Here is a 16372-nt window from a genome sequence, read left to right as displayed (position 1 = left end):
GGCCGCGCCGGGCTGAGCAGCGCAGGGAGGCCGCGCGGGCCCGCGGAGCGTCCGGGCGGCAGCGGGGCCACAACCGGGCCCGCGCGCGTTACGTCGGGGCCGCGGCCGCCCCCGCCCCGGAAGGACAAGGGGGTTCTGGGAACATGGCCGCGGCGGCGGGAGCTGCTCCGGTCGGAGCTCCCCCGGTGTGTGTGCTGGTGCTGGGCATGGCCGGCTCCGGAAAAACCACCTTTGTGCAGGTGAGAGGCTGCGGGAGTCGCGAGGGGTCGCGTCAGCCCCCGGGGCTGGCCGTGCCCAGCGGGGCTGACGCCTCCCCGTGTCTCTGCAGCGCCTGGCCGCCCACCTGCACGGGCAGCGCTGCCCTCCGTACGTGATCAACCTGGACCCTGCCGTGCACAGCCTGCCCTTCCCCGCCAACATCGGTGAGCGCTGCGGGATGGGGGACCGGGGATCCGCTGGGAGGGAGCGGGGCCTTGAACAGATCCCGAGCCCGTTCGCGGAGAGTCTTCTCGTGTGTTCCGCGGGAGCCTTTTCATGTGTTCCACGTGAGAGAATACAAGCTGGGCTGCTTGTGTTCCCTTAAGAGTTTTAATAAAACGACTTGAGGACTATTTGTTAAAATTATAGGACTTTTCTCCAAACAGTGGTTAATATGGGTATTTTTAGAACCAAAGCTATTCTTCCAATGCGTTTGTACGTTTTTTATGTCATCTGGTGTGACTGGAGGTGTTTTGGCTCTGGAGGCTTTTTTTTTTGTCAGTAATGAAAGGATTAGCAGATTTGGTCTGGTCCCCTACATATAAATATGCTAACAACAAAGAGCTTTAAAGCACTTTAAAACACGTGAATTTTAGAGAAAACATTTTAGCAGTAGAACAGGTCTTATGTTTAGCTGTTCCAAAGAACATACCAATCCCTAGTTTTGTGACAATCCTGTCTCTTACCCTCTGTGAAGGATGCCAGTCAGCCTTCCCAAAGATAAGAAAGACAGTGTGGGGGTGTGAGTTGTTTCGCTGCTGTCAGAGGAATGGCTGGAGTGTCTCTTCCAGTGCTGGATCTCTGGAACACAGATGGAGATGTGGTGGATGTACTTTGTTAGCTGATGGTGACCAGCTGGGGGTTGAGTGACCAGAGTGTCTGTTCCAGTGCTGGATCTCTGGAACACAGATGGAGATGTGGTGGATGTACTTTGTTAGCTGATGGTGACCAGCAGGGGGTTGGAAAACTGCTTACATGTCTTTCTCCCCTAGATATCAGGGACACCGTGAAGTATAAAGAAGTCATGAAGCAGTATCCTTTTTTTTGTCTGAATAGTGATATTTGAAATTTTAAGTTTTTGAAAATAATCTGTTGCGTGATACTGTGGTAAAGGGGCAGGAAGTGTTGGGGGGGATTGCAGTAATGCAGAGTGTTGCCTGAAGATCAAGAGTTTTGACTGTGTATTTCTTGCATGTGATATTAGGAATGTGTGTTCTACAAGATTTGGCACTTAGGTGGTTTTCTCCTGTGCTAAAAATGATTTTGCCTAACAGTAAATTTTTACAAGCAATAGGGACTCTGCCCTTTTGTTTAATTTTATTTTGTTTTTTGGTTTTGGGGAAGCCAGCAGCCTTTTCCCCATATTTTAACTAGTCTAATTTTATTTTTCATAAACAAATATGGAAATTCCTACTTGCCTGTAGTAGATGGAGAAAACAATTTTTCCATTTGGCCATAACCAAAGGACTGTTGTCTTTCTGAATCTCAGAGACATGGGAGTGTTTGCTCTTGCTCAGTGTTGCTGACTGTAGTGCAGTGACATTGTGCTAAAGTGGCTGCACTTCCAGAGGGCTGTGGAGTTCCTTGGTCTCTTATGTAATAGCTTGTGCAGATGGAGACAATACAGTCTTTGGTTTTGACTTGGAAGTATGACTCTTAAATTTAATATTTTAGACAAGAATAAAGGTGGTGGGGGATAGGATTCTTGATTTTGGCTGTTGTTTGATTTGGGGTTACCAGCAGAACATCCTAAATATAAGTTTCAAATTAATATGTAAGTGCATTATTTGCTTCACTGCATCTGTTATCCAGATTGTTGTGCCTTGTTAATAAGGGCCTGAGGAGGATGTCTGGATGTTGAGAGCAGTGATAGAGAAGACAGTGTGTTATGAGTCAGTGCTGGTTCTTGTGCAGTTAAAGCACAAATGGCGAGGGGAAGCCACGTAGCCCCTCTTCCTCTGCCAGTCGCACGTGTTTGGGTAAGAGAGTATTTGTTACCCTGCTGAATGACTTATAGATGTGTATTAATCATGTATTGGGGATCTTGTCCCTTGATCTCAGGGTATCCAGAGTGCATCTGTTGTCAGAGGTGACAAAGATGACCTCTGGGCTCTGTGTAACCATCTGCTTTCCTGAATGGAGCATCAGATATGGGCTGGGCCCAAACGGCGGAATAGTGACCTCTCTCAATCTCTTTGCCACAAGATTTGACCAGGTACAAGGTGGTTTCTGTGTGCTGCTCCATGATGTGTGCTGGATTTGGGGGTTTTGTGTGTGTCCAGTCTCGAGGGCACTGCACTGTGTTTGGTTGGCCTTCTCATATTTCTGGGGAGTTATTCTCCATACAGAACTATATATTCTACAATGCTGTCAGAGCACATTAGCTTTCATATGAGAGATTTCAGGCTTTCTGTTTGTTTTAAAGTAAAATGAAGAAGCCACAGGTCCAGAACATTCTTCAGTCTTTGTACAGGACTCTTGCTGCAGAGTGTTTCCTGTAAAATCTTTCATGTGGATGCTCTGGTTTAGGAGTAGGGAAGCTCACTTCTGGAAACCCGTTAAATTTTCCTGGGGCTGTTTGATAATTGAGAGCCCTTCTAAATCAACCACTAAATGAGCTCTGGGCTGGGGGCTGCTGTCAGATGTTGAGATGATCTCTTGGTGAAGAGAATGGAACAATTGCCTTTAGTCAGGCACTAATTTCTTTAGCCAGGTACTAGAAACTAGAACACACACAAAATCAAGATTGTCTTTGACATATGCAGGATCTGAGCATTTTTCACCCCTCCTTATTAAGGCATTTTCACACTCTGAAAAGCATAAAGACTTTAACCTTTTGATATTCACCTGCAGCTGTGTAAGTTAATGTAGTTTCTGCTATGAAATGAAGATGAAAGTTTCCTGTTGTGAAATACAAGATATACTTCTGCTTTTTCAATCAGGTGATGAAGTTTATTGAAAAAAGACAAAATGCATCTAAGTGAGTACATTCTACAGAGTTGTGCTTTTCTGAGATCATTGTGGGAAAATTGCAAAATTCTAAAAGACTTCTCTGAATGCTTTCTAGCTGGCTTTTTCAGCCTTGTTATAAATTTAATGTGGAAAAGGGCATAGAAGGGATAAACTAGATTTTCTTTGCATACATAAAAATAAAGCCTGCTTATTACAGTCCTGCTTTTCTTGTCTTCCATTAGACTATCATTTTCTCTCACACACTGTTCAAATATGCAGCAATTAATTTTTTTTTTTTTTTTAATTTTGCACTACTAACTGTCTGGCAAATTGATGCCTTCAACTCATGAGATTACATGCTTCTTAGTTACAAAATTCACACCGGAGATTTTCAGGCATGCCCATAAATCTCATTAGTGTTTGGGAGAAGCTTTTCTCATCTGTTATAGAATAATCATGTCAGTTGCCATTGTATGCTGGTAATAATCTAGTCAGAATAGGACCTTGTGCTTAACTAATTTTTCCTTATTGTTGTTTGGGGGTAACTTCTTACCAGGTATGTTATTATTGACACACCAGGGCAAATCGAGGTATTTACTTGGTCAGCATCAGGAACCATCATAACTGAGGCCTTGGTAAGTGCTTTTGGCATGGCTGGACAGTGAAGCTGTTTGAGTGACCTGGCTGTTGAGCAGTGAGTTTCTAACTGAACTATCTCTGACTTGGTGTTCCCAGGCCTCCTCCTTCCCTTCCGTTGTTGTCTATGTGATGGACACCTCTCGCAGTACCAACCCCATCACCTTTATGTCCAACATGCTCTATGCCTGCAGGTAAGAAAGGCTGGAAATGCAGCCCATCTGCTTCAATTGCTGTGTCTCTTTAATAGTTACTTTTGAGGGGAATCATGGAATAGTTTGGGTTTAAAGGGACCTTTCAAGGCCATCTAGTCCATGCTCTCTTCCGTGGGCAGGGACACCTTCCCCTAGACCACGTTGGTCCATCCAGCCTGGCCTTGGACACTTCCAGGGATGGGGAACCACAGCTTCCCTGTGCAGTGTGCTCCAATATCTCTCTGCTATCATCATGAAAAATTTTGTCAGCATGTCTCTTTCAGCTTCAAATCATTATCCTTTGTCCTGTCCCTAGAAGCCTAGTGTGACCGTGTTCACAGGGGTTCTTGGATGAGGGAAGAGATGAGGATGTTCCATGTTTCAGAAGGGTTGATTTATTATTTTATAATATATATTACAATAAAACTATACTAAAAGAATAGAAGAAAAGGTTTCATCAGAAGGCTGGCTAAGAATAGAATAGCAAAGAATGATAACAAAGGTTTGTGGCTCAGGCTCTGTGTCGGAGCCAACTGGGCTGTGATTGGCCATTAATTAGAAACAACCACATGAGACCAATCACAGATCCACCTGTTGCATTCCACAGCAGCAGATAATCAATGTTTACATTTTGTTCCTGAGGCCTCTCAGCTTCTCAGGAGGAAAAATCCTAAGGAAAGGATTTTTCATAAAAGTTGTCTGTGACAGCCTTGGTAAAAAGTCACTCTCCATTTTTCTTATAAACCTCTTTGTATACTGAAAAGCTGCAATGAAGCTTCCCTGAAGCCTTTTCCAGGCTGAACAATCCCAACTCTCTGGGCTGTCTCCATAGGAGAGTGCTCTGATGGTTTCCATGGCCTCCTGTGGGCCCACTGTACCACTGCATGTCTTTGTTGTACCCTGATTTGCAGAGCTGGGTGCAGAGCTCCAGGTGGGATGGAACAGAGTGAAAAGGGACACTCACCTTACTCACCCTGCTGCCCACGCTGCTCTTGGTGCAGGTGGGATGGGAACAGAGGGAAAAGGGAGACTCACCTTGCTCACCCTGCTGCCCACGCTGCTCTTGGTGCAGGTGGGATGGGAATAGAGGGAAAAGGGAGACTCACCTTGCTCACCCTGCTGCCCACACTGCTCTTTGTGCAGGCCAGGGTGTCTCAGATCCACTTCATCTACTGCCTTGGTTATTCCCTTAGTGACTTTCTCATTGAAAAAGCAGAATAAATTAGGTGCCAATGGACATAGGGAGGTCATTGGCTCAAAACTCCCACTGAAAGCATTAAATAATCCCTGAGACCTTGGTGTGGTGGATGCTGGTTACAAAAGTTTAACATTGCCTGTTGCTTATAAACACATTTATCTAAGAAGTATCAAGATAGTCTAGTTTAAGTTTCTTCTTGTAAACACATAGTTTCTTATTCTGTTTTTTAATGTTATTGATACTTCAAGAGATTTTTCAAGATTTGTTTTGAGTTCAGCATAGCAACGAGATTTTGGTTTATTGTATTCTTTCTCATACATGAATGTATCTCTTTTCTTTCATGTTAAATCAGGGACTAAATACCTATAGAATGATCAGCATAGCTAAAGCTGTCATAATTCATGGTAAATGTTGGTAAAAGGTTTTCAAAAACCCTTGCAATCCTTGTATCAAGATCAGGAGCTGTATCACTATAATAGTGTGCAAAATATGTCTTACTGCATGCTGCTTTTTCTGACGTTGGTTTGAGCAAAAGGTGAACACATATACAGTGCAATAAGTGTGTGAGCTCTTGTGTTGAGGTAGTTTTTCTTTTTATTTGTTCTGTGGTATTTGAATTCATTGCTCAGTTCACGATCTCTCAGAACCTGAGGTCTGAGTCAAATGCAAATGTAATTAAAAACTGGGATCTGAGAGACATAGATAATGGTGACCAAAATCAACTGTGTGTGTCAGAGATTTTCTGCCTCACAGATGTGTGCTTACATCTTGGGGAAGCATATTTGTTCAATGATTGTAAGCAGGACCTGGGTGAAAATTACATTCTGATTGCTGCAGAGGAAAATAATTTTCTTTTGATGTCAAATGTATTCAGTCTTGCATAAGTCTTGTCTGCCTTATGCTTAACATGCTTTCTATTCTAGTGAGTTTTAAATTGATGTTAAACTTTCATTTTGTGTCTCCCTGTTCAGTATCCTGTACAAGACAAAGCTACCTTTCATCATAGTTATGAACAAAGTAAGTCAAAGCTCTGATTTCCATTTCCTAGTGGGACATTGTTCTGCTCAGCTTCTTTGGTGCGGTGTCTTTGTTTTACCACAATAATAGGTTTTTCTATAAAAGAGAGACTGGGAGGGGGCTGCAGGCTGACAACCAAATCTAAAGGAGGCACAAGAATAACCAGGGATGGGCAGTTGCACCCAAAACAGAACACCATCACTTTGAAGCACGTTTGGGACCTTAAGCCTGGGCTATAGGGACACTTAACCCTGTAAGGTAAGAGGGAGGAGATGAGGGAGTTGCTCTTACACACCCTCTTTCCACATGGAATTTGGCTTTGTTCCTGTTTCTACCCAGCAGCAGGCTAGTGACCCACAGTGGGAGTGGTGTAACCCCTGCATGTTCTGAGGAAGGGAGTCCCACGCACTGCACCAGGCAAAACTCAGCAGAAGGTGTTTGTTTGATCCAGTGTTTGCTGGGAGGAGGAAGCCAGTCTGGAGATACACACCCACTGCCATGTAGGGCACTTGCAGTCCTAAAGGAGTGCTTCGAGTTTAACGGCTCAAAACATAATCAAACATAATCATTTCAGGTATTGAAAGGATGCCGTTAGATTTTTGGTGTGGGTGCTGCTGCCCACAGATATCATTTGTGTTTGTATCCCCAGCACAGCAGGCTCTCTGCACACACACAGAGCTCCCACAGCCATGCCTTTCCTGTGCCATTTTAGTGTCTGCTGTGCCCCGGCTCCACCTGTCTGCCCAGTGACCCAAACCCTCTTTTGGGACCTGCTTGCTTACTGAGCAAGGTTTTGTATCTGTTTTCTCTCTAGCTCTAGACAGTAATTTTAGATAAGCTTCTAAGATTTTGGGGTTTTTTTTTCCCCTAGAAAAAGGCACAAGGTAGGAAAATCATTCTCTCTTAAGAAAATACTCCTTTTGAAAGACTAAAAGTGGGACTTGATCGTTAGGAAAGGTAGGCCTGAGGCGCAGGATTCGTAACTTCAAACCTCATTTTAATTTAACGTTTGCCTTTGCTAAAGAGTAAAGGCAACAGCATTTTAAGAATTTTTAACAAAATGTAATTAAGTTTAGCTTTTTTAAATTGACTCTTGATTACAATTGAAGAATCCTAGGCAAGTTATTGATGTGCAGATTTTAGAATTTTAAGATGTGCAGAGGGAAAAAAAAACACAATTTGTAGAGATTATTTTATTTTATTTATAGAATTTGAAGTACTTGGGCTTTCACTCTTGGGGGATTCAGTTCTGTCTTAAATCTTGTGAGTAATGCTAGGCAATACTTCATCTTTCTCCTTCCCACTGGTGCAGGGAAATGAAACATACCAGAGTTTTAGGCACCTCATGTTGTGCTGAGGGTAGATATGCCTGTGGCAAGATTTTGATGAAACTTTTGAATAGACTGTTTGCACATGAGTCCATGTAAAACTGTGGAGCCATCTCACCTGTTTGTGTCCATTGTTGTGCCCTGAGTTTGGGTTGTAAGCTCCTTGGGTGGGAGCACAGCTGGCATTACAGAGCCCCCATCACTGGGCTGCTGCCCAGCAAGGAAGGGGCACCAGCTCCCCCAGCTCCCAGGCAATCAGGAAAGCTTGGGATTTCAGTGGGAGCTGCTCCTGCCTGGCCTCAATCATACAATCTGCTATTTACACTGTAAGCTTTATTATATAGTGTGCAGTGTTTGAATGCTCCTTTGCAGTAAGTCGTAGAAGGCTTTAGATCTGTGATTGTTCCCTTAACAGTCATTGCCTTCTTAAACCTGAGCGGTTGTTTGTCTTCTTTCAGATATTCATGTAGTTGATTTGATAAAAACAGAACTTGCGAAACTTCAGACCAGGGCTGAGTATTTTGAAAAGATTAACATTTTGAAAATAAGCTTAACATGGATTTTTTATATTTGTCCACTTAACAGCCTACGGCTAAGATTATTACTGGTGAATATTTTCCTTTCTCCTTCCAGACTGACATAATCGACCACAGTTTCGCGGTAGAATGGATGCAGGACTTTGAGACTTTTCAGGATGCCCTGAATCAAGAGACCTCCTATGTCAGTAACCTGACTCGTTCCATGAGTTTAGTATTGGATGAATTTTACAGCTCACTGAAGGTAAGAATCTTGTTTTTGTTTATTACCTCTCATCAAAGCCTGGAGAAGAGAATAATGTTTTTGATGTAGGGTGGGAGTAGAGTGTGAGGAAGTCAAAAGGCAGACTGATCACTGGTGCTCAGGGAAAGGAAAAGAGGCAATAGACACAAAGTGAAATACAGGAAACTATGTTTGAGCAGAAGAGGAAAAAATTACTTAATTTTTACTGATTGAGCACTGAAACAGACAGTGCAGAGAAATTGTGAAGTCTCCAACCTTGGAGACAGACCAAGTTATGAGGCAACCTGTTCTAGTTAATCCTGCTTTTTGGGCAGAGAAGTTGGACTAGATTATCTCCAGATGTATCACCCAGTCCTACCCATTCTGTCCTTCTGTAAAGGGTCTTTGCACTGCCCTTTTGAACTGTAGTCTCTTGATGAGCCATGTTGAGGATTTACTAATTTGAACACAGTAACTTCAGTAACTTGTCAGGCTGAGTGGCAGCCCTGAATAATTCAATGTTGTGATTAATCATGAGAAGATAGGCTGGTGAGAGGCAGCATTCTTTGTTGCAGCATTTCCTGTCTGAGGTAATTTTCCTTGTTCAGAAAGTGTCCAGTGCAGTTGTGCAATTTAGTACGCAGGAAGAATGGAAATAATCTCAAACCCAAACAAACACCCTCTCCCCCCTGCCCCCCCATATTTTCTTGGGCAAAAAGAAGTTGGGGTTTTTTTCTCACTTAACCACGTTTTGAGAAGACACAGTAATCCAGTTCCTCAGGAAACCCTGTGCATCAGAGGCTGTTACTATTCCCATAGTCTGTGCAAAAGGTTTCAGCTAATTGTGTTTGTCATTAGCTTTTACTAAAGGAAAAGCAAGCTTTCTTGGCTTTATGGGTATTAAAAGAAAGACAATGAAAATAAGTGATTCTATTCACAAAGATAATAATAATAATAATAATAATAATAATAATAATAATAATAATAATAATAATAATAATAATAATAATAATAATAATAAGAATGTAGCCAGATGTACATGTTCTATGTGGAACAATATACAGAATTTCAGAGAGGATTGTAGTGATGCCATTTACAGAATTAAGTACTCCATGTTCTTTATTTGTTAATTAGGTCCTATTTCTCTGCATGACTGGAGAGCAGGTCATGTGGTGATTGTAGCACAGACTGCAGCTTGTGCTTCAATGCAGGGGAAGTAGAAATATTAACATATGTCAGCATATAGTGATACTTAAAATCCTTTGGAGAGCTGTCTCACGTTTGCTGTATTAATGACCAAGTGCAAGGCTGTATTGCAAAAAGTCTTCCATTTGGTAGTGAGTAGTTGAGACTGTCTTGCTTTCAAACAAGAGGAAGAATTTTTGTTAGAAGATGATCGATTCTGGCTAGTAATAGTGCTAATGAAATGTATTTTTAGATAGCTGATTTACCACAGACAGAACAAATGGCCAGATGTGTAATGATAGACGAGCCCAAGTTAGGAAGGAGATGTGCACGTTGAATGTATTGCTGCAGTAACTGATGGAATTCTCCACCCCACACTTCTGGGGTTGGACTGCGTGGCCAAGTGTGATGTGGCTAAATACAAAGTATTATTTGTAATTTCAGAGCCAGAAGGTCAGCTGTTGATTTTGCTACTTCTAGTACACTGATACATACTAACTACTTATAACCCTATTGGATTATTAGCAGTATTAACAGATTGGATTATTAGCAGTATTAACAGATTGGATTATTAACAGTATTAGCAGATTAACAGTATTAACAGATTGGATTATTAACAGTAAACAAGTAAGTGACAGAAAGACCTGACTGTCTCTTGAAATGCCCAACTTGTCAAAAAACCGAAACACCCCCCAAAAATACTGCAACAACTCACCAAGCAGAAAACCAGCACCACCCAAAAGACAGAGGTAACAAACACGAACAGCAAGTGGACAAGGAGTTTGAAAGCAGGATGGAGAGAAGCAGAAGTGGTACAGCACATTCTTGTGCCACTACTGTGATTAAATGGCTATTGTTGGGTTTAGACTGATAATCATTTGTTAGTGGTTTTGGTTTTTTGTTAGAGACTGGTTCAGTTTCTCTGCAGTTGTGTGTGGTTTCTCTTGCAGGTGGTTGGTGTTTCTGCGGTGCTCGGCACAGGACTGGAGGAGTTTTTTACCCAGCTTTCTAAAGCTGTGGATGAATACGAGCGGTAAGGCCACAGTCAGCCCAGGGAACACTTCTGAAGGTTCTGATTTGTAGCTCCTTTGATTTGAAGGACTCTACGCCTTCCTTAGCCAAGGTAGTTTAGGGTTTCAAGCATCAGCATAGAAAGTGGCAGTGTAAATGAACTATTCAGAGGTGAATTTTTGTGTTTGCTGTTCAGTGAAAAAGCAAAAGCTATCTGTGCCATCAAATATGTGAAGGAATATTTTTCTCTAATTCTGTACAACAATCAAGGTTTGAACTCTTGCTGTTTCAATTAAATATGTTCACTTATTTTGCATCCATTGGTTTCAGAATCCAATCTGGATAAAAAGTACTGTTAGTCCTTCTGAAATGTCTCTCAAACATGAAAGCCTTGAGAAAACTTTTTCTGGGGTAGAAGGAAGTCTCTGAGATGATCCTTATTTAATATAAGTCATGTGTTGATTCAGACTGAATGCACTCTATCTTTTCAGAGAGTATCGTCCAGAATATGAACGCCTGAGAAAAACACTGGTAAGTGGTTTTGGCTGTTGTATGCCTGGACAGAGTATCTTGAGGTCACTTTAATGCACACAAGTGCCTTTATGTTGAGTGGGTCTGACATTTCATTTACTAGTCATACTCGGTGTGGGAAAAACCCCTGTCCTGAAGAAATCTGCTTTCTGCTTGTTTTCCCTAGATGTGATGGAACATGTCTTTACAAGAATAAAGATGTTTTATAAAACACATATTGTTTGCTGCTTTAGTGCTAGTATTTAAGCTAATTGTGAGAAAATGGTTGGGAAATAGTTTTGTATCTTCCATTCAGAAGGATAGAAAGTTCTTGAAAATAAATTCTCAAGTGATTTGTCGAGGCTGTCCTTGTATCTTCCTACCAGTAAAGTGTACTGGTTTCACTTAAACAGTAACAGAGACTGATCTGCAGTGCCAGAATCAGTAGCTCTGCTCATTTTGAGTCCTGGCTGCCCAAAGGATAGTTCTCTGCAGGCACAGCTGCACTGAGCTTGGCTTCCTGATGTTTCTGAAAATGTTCTAGAAGTCTGCCATACTGGAGGGTGCTGTCTGTGTTTGGTCAAAAGTTCTGTGTAACCTTAGTTGTAATGTGAGATCTGCTCAGTGACTTGCACTCTGGCTGGGGGCAGATGCTGGGTTTGGGTGAGGTTACTTTCCTACTGATATTTAAGATGTTCTCAGAATCCACATGTAATACTTTATCCACAGGAGGAAGCTCAGGAGAAACAAAAGAGAGAGCAGCTGGAGCACTTGTGGAAGGACATGGGCAGTGTGTGTATGCAGAGCAGCACCCTGGCAGGTACCTCACCAGGAACATTGAGTTCACTGCAGGAGTTTTCTGAAGAGTTTGTGTTGAGAAGTGCTTCTCTGTTCCCACAGCAAAAGGGTGAAAGCAGCTCCATGTTAGAGCAATGGGGCTTTAGTTCCTGTGGGATTGGCCACATTTAGGTATTCCTAAATATGCAGGAAACCCTGCAGTGCAGCTAAAGCAACAAACAGTAAAAATAATGAGGGACTTTAGAAAAGATGAAACAGATTAGAATATGGGAGAGCTGTTCTGTTGGCTGCACTGTTCCTTACAGGTACGTGCTGATGGAGTCTGTCCTCTGTCTTTGGGACCATGATCCAGAATAGGTGTTAATTGTTGTGTTTATGTGCGGATAAAAGCTGTCAATGTTAACAATACCTTACCTTTAGCAAGCTGGTTTGTGTACAACCATTTCTTTTCCCCTCAAGGACCTGATGATGCTTCTGCAATGGGTCCCTCTGAGCTAATCCTTACACGAGGAACTCTCAATGAAGAGGAAGAAGAGAGGGAGAGTGATACTGACGACATTGACCATGAAGGTAAGGGAATGAGGCCTGAAACTGCCCATGCAGTCAGGAAATGCCCTCTGTATTTCATTACCTGGGTGGCCTCTAAAGAGAGCCTAGAAAACAAGCACGCACTCAGTCACCTAAATGCATGTGTCAGAATCCATAGCAGAAGCCCAGCTGCAATGTTTGGTCAGTCCCATCACTCTCCAGCCTCTGTGAGAGTTCAATTGTAAGTTTTCTGTGTAAGTAATTGATAGGTGTATAGCACACATAAACCAGAGAGCTCATTAGGCTTGAGGCATGCAGTGACCTCTGAACCTGATCGATGCCCAGCTGTTCTATCAGCTCCTTCACCTTACAGTTTCTGCCCCTGGCTGTGGCTTTTGCTGTGACTATGGTCTTGGAGCAATATCCTAAGTCCTTAGAGGGTGATTTTTCTCTTCTATAGCTCACAGACTTAATCTTCATTCTTTTCCTGTTCCACTGGTGTTTCGGATCAATTCTTTCTTTTACCCTGGAATGTAGTTGAAGATCCAACGGATGTTTTATGTTGTTCTGACTATCCTGACTCTAGCTTTTGTCAGTAACAGAGGTAGAGTAGTGCTGAACTGTCGTTTCTTCCCCCAGTGACTGAGGAGAGTCATGAAGAACCAGCCTTCAGAAACTTCATGCAAGACATGCGGATGAAATGCCAGAGAAAAAGCAACCTGAATGAATGAGACCTTCACAAACAGAAGGTTTGGAAGGAACAGCATAAAGAAACTTGTGCGGAGCCATGAGTGAAGACTTTTATTTGTGAACTGCTTCCTCTGATAGATTTTTATTTCTCTTTCTGCAGTAACTGTTGGTCATGTGAGTTAAAGATCTTGGAGCCAACTGACTGCGCAGTTTGCCATCTGCCACTGTGGCTTCCTGAAGCTGAGGGAATCAGATGGCAGTTTCTTTTCCTCCAGATTCCTTAGATCAATCTGTTGAGAGCTTAGATGTTGAGCTCTGGCAGGCAGCATTAGTATCTGCAGCACTTACTGGTCCCCAGAACGTGTTCCATTCACGTGTGCAGCCAGGTGTCTGCTGCAGCCAGGGCACAAGTGATGCTGTTCTGAGCTTTATCAATCTACTCACTGTTTGATGGTTTGGTTTCTATTAAATATATTTTATGTACTAACAAATGTGTGATAATAACAGAAGGAAATTTCATTTTAAGCACTGTTCTAAAGGTGAGATTTTTTTCCCTGTGCTTGCAGCCCATCTGTATGGATGTGCAGCAAATCCTTCTTAATTACATTGTACAGACATGGTACAGATGCCTCCCAGGAAAATCCTGAGCAAAGAAAGTTCCCAGGAAAGTAATAAAAAGTCTCCAGCTTGATTTGGCTGAGAACAGAAGTGCACATGGTTATACACTGGCTGCATCTATCCCTAGGTTACTTAAAGCAGAGGCATTTCCATAGATGTGTGCTGACCTGGAATACAGACAAGTGCTTAGAGACTGGCTAATATTTACTTTTCATGGAGTAATGGCACTTGCAGTTTAGCAGTCTGGACCCTGAATCATTGGGATTTTCTCCTCCCCACACAGGGGTGGCCTCACTGGGTAGGTCTCTGAGTGGAAGTCTGGCACAGGTTAGCTAGCACCAATCCCAAACTGCTAGTGTGGAATCACCACTCTGCTTTAATTTATAAATCACTACTTCTCTTAGTGGATAAACCCTTCAACTTTACTTCAATTTCACCAAGTTCCGAACTGTGGCCACTGTGTCCATGGTGGAATTCTGTGTATGGTCCTATGGAACGTTCACAAGGAACAATTCTGTGTATGGTCCTATGGGATGTTCACAAGGAACAATTCTGTGTATGGTCCTATGGAATGTTCACAAGGAACAATTCTGTGTATGGTCCTATGGGATGTTCACAAGGAACCACGCTGACCTCACCTGCGACTGTAGCCCAAGGGTGACCTCGTCCCAGCACCTCCAGCTGTGTCAGTGAGTCCTGACTGTGCCCATGCTGACCCATCACAGGTTTCTCTGCCTGCTGCCCTGGGGAGCATCCCTAAAGTGCCACCAAGAGAGGAGCTCCTAATGGGCACAGTGTCCTGGGATTCAGGGGAAAAGAAGGGGTTTTCATCTTCAGCACCTCCATCAGCACTCATAGCAAATGGCTCCAGCCTCAGGACGACACAGGCAGTCACATTGTACAGATCCTGGTCTCACCTCAGCCTTGCCAAGGGACAGTCGGAGAGGGAGAGGGAAGGAAACAGGTCTGGACAGACAGCCTGCTCCCAGAAAATCATCCTAACCCTTACAGCACTAAATAGAGCTGTAAGAACTTCCCAAAACATCAATTTCACTGCAGACTGAGGGCTTAGAGTGATACTAAGTTGAAGCACAGGCTGGACCTGTCATGAATAGATCATGTAAATATAAGAGGTAAGAGCTACTCAGACAATTCCATAAAATATTCCAAAATCCATCTCCTGGGATATGATCATCTCTGGGTTTTTTTAGTATTGTCAATTTTAAATTTTCTTCCCAGGTTTTTGTCTTTCCCTTGGATTCTTTTAACTCTTGTTTCAATTTGTCATTTTGGTATCATGGAGACAATTTCACAATACCAATTCAATTTATTTCCTTTATTTCATTTCTCAAATTACCATTTTGTCATCTGTTCCCTTCATTGCCATGCAGACTTTAAACATAGTGCCAGTGCATTACAAATAAACTTACTCCCTTTTATCTTTCAGCAGTCCCCATTTTTCATCTATTTTCTCCTACATTTTTTCCCACTTGTACCAGTTATCTGCTGGCCAAAGATCACCAGTTTCAATATGAAAACTGTGCCTTTGCAGGTGATCTCCTAAGCCTTTTGTCTGTTTCTCTAAATTGTTTGCCATCCTGTCTTCAGCTATGCCAAAAATGTCATGAAACAACTGGGTGCTTCAGGCAAGCCCTGCCTTAGCCTCAGATTTTTGGCAACCGCTTAAATTTAAGAAATCTGGTCCGCAAGTTCTAAGGATGGCAAATCAGGTCAGTTCATAAAATCAGGTATTTATTGAACAGACAGGAGATAACAGACAAAAGGTCTTCACTACACAGTATAAACAAGGAAGAACTACTGGTAGATTACATAAAAGTGCTTATCAAGGTACCTATTTTAAAGCTAGCAAAAGAAAAAGAGTAATTGATTACGGGTCAAATGGAACCTAGCAGCAAATGCCATTGGTGTACCCAGAGTCCTTTCACTCACTGTCCAGAGGAGTAACTGCAATGCAGGCTCGCTGCTCTGGAGAGAAACTCCACACATGTACAGGGGATGAGCAGAAGATTTCTGCTTTGGGAAAGTTTGGTGTAACTTTTGTAGCTTTTTCAGTAAAGTGAGGTGCCTGTCAGTGAGAAATCCAGCTCATCTTTCCAGGTCTCACTCCCACAGTAAGGTGTTCATTGTCAGCCTGGAGCGTTCATCCCATGGCACCAAACCAAGTTGCTACGAGACAGCTTGTCCTGTTTGAGTCATTTCACCAGTTAACAAGCAGCAGATGAGCTCTCCCGGGGGTGAGATGTGCTCCATCCTTCCGGCAGGTGGGATGTGCTCCAGCTCTCCCAGGGTGAGATGCCCTGCTCCAGGTGATCGGTGTGGATGATGCAGAGCTCCGCCCTTCCGGAGCAATCCGTGCAGTACCGGATCAGGATCAGGCGTGACGCTGCCCACAGCTGGCAGTGCGAGGTCGTGTCGGGCACCGGATCAGGATCAGGGTGGCGCTGGCCACCATTGGCAGTGTGAGCGTGGTGTCGGGCTCTTCACCCTTCCCAGCCCTGCTCACGCCTCCAGGGGAAGGTGGCAGTGCCTGCAGAGGTGGATGCTGCTCCAGGCAGGATGGCAACTCCTCCCCACCTGTCAGTCAGCACCATCAGCATTTTTAATGCTCCTGCCTTGACCTTTCGTTACCTTCGCTGTACTGACCACATGAGAAAACCCAGCAAATCCTA

General features: G+C 43.2%; 1 protein-coding gene across 2 annotated transcripts; it reads left to right on the top strand.

Annotated features, from left to right (window-relative positions):
• The first annotated feature begins 4 nt into the window (after positions 1-4).
• Positions 5-15128, top strand: GPN1 (GPN-loop GTPase 1). Of its 2 annotated transcripts, XM_054653014.2 has the most exons (15): positions 5-239; positions 329-422; positions 1251-1290; positions 2407-2473; positions 3201-3238; positions 3767-3845; positions 3946-4040; positions 6210-6255; positions 8217-8363; positions 10478-10560; positions 11030-11069; positions 11778-11868; positions 12306-12416; positions 13014-13123; positions 13225-15128. In XM_054653014.2, the coding sequence occupies exons 1-14, from the start codon at positions 144-146 to the stop codon at positions 13103-13105; spliced, it is 1119 nt and encodes a 372-aa protein (XP_054508989.2). In that variant the 5' UTR covers positions 5-143; the 3' UTR covers positions 13106-13123; positions 13225-15128. The 2 variants fall into 2 exon arrangements, with proteins under 2 accessions (XP_054508989.2, XP_054508988.2); XM_054653013.2 differs by having other exon boundaries at positions 13014-15128.
• Positions 15129-16372: the final 1244 nt, after the last annotated feature.

Source organism: Agelaius phoeniceus, chromosome 3 (genome assembly GCF_051311805.1).
Source record: "Agelaius phoeniceus isolate bAgePho1 chromosome 3, bAgePho1.hap1, whole genome shotgun sequence".
Lineage (NCBI taxonomy): Eukaryota > Metazoa > Chordata > Aves > Passeriformes > Icteridae > Agelaius > Agelaius phoeniceus.
Note: the sequence above shows the minus strand (reverse complement) of the source record. Positions and strands in the feature narration are given on the sequence as shown.

Bases quoted from the DNA above. Each gene is read 5' to 3' on its own strand.
- GPN1 (XM_054653014.2), top strand. From the start codon at position 144: ATGGCCGCGGCGGCGGGAGCTGCTCCGGTCGGAGCTCCCCCGGTGTGT. The intron at 423-1,250 runs GTGAGCGCTGCG...TTTCTCCCCTAG, and splicing joins GCCCTTCCCCGCCAACATCG to ATATCAGGGACACCGTGAAG. The intron at 10,561-11,029 runs GTAAGGCCACAG...CTATCTTTTCAG, and splicing joins GCTGTGGATGAATACGAGCG to AGAGTATCGTCCAGAATATG.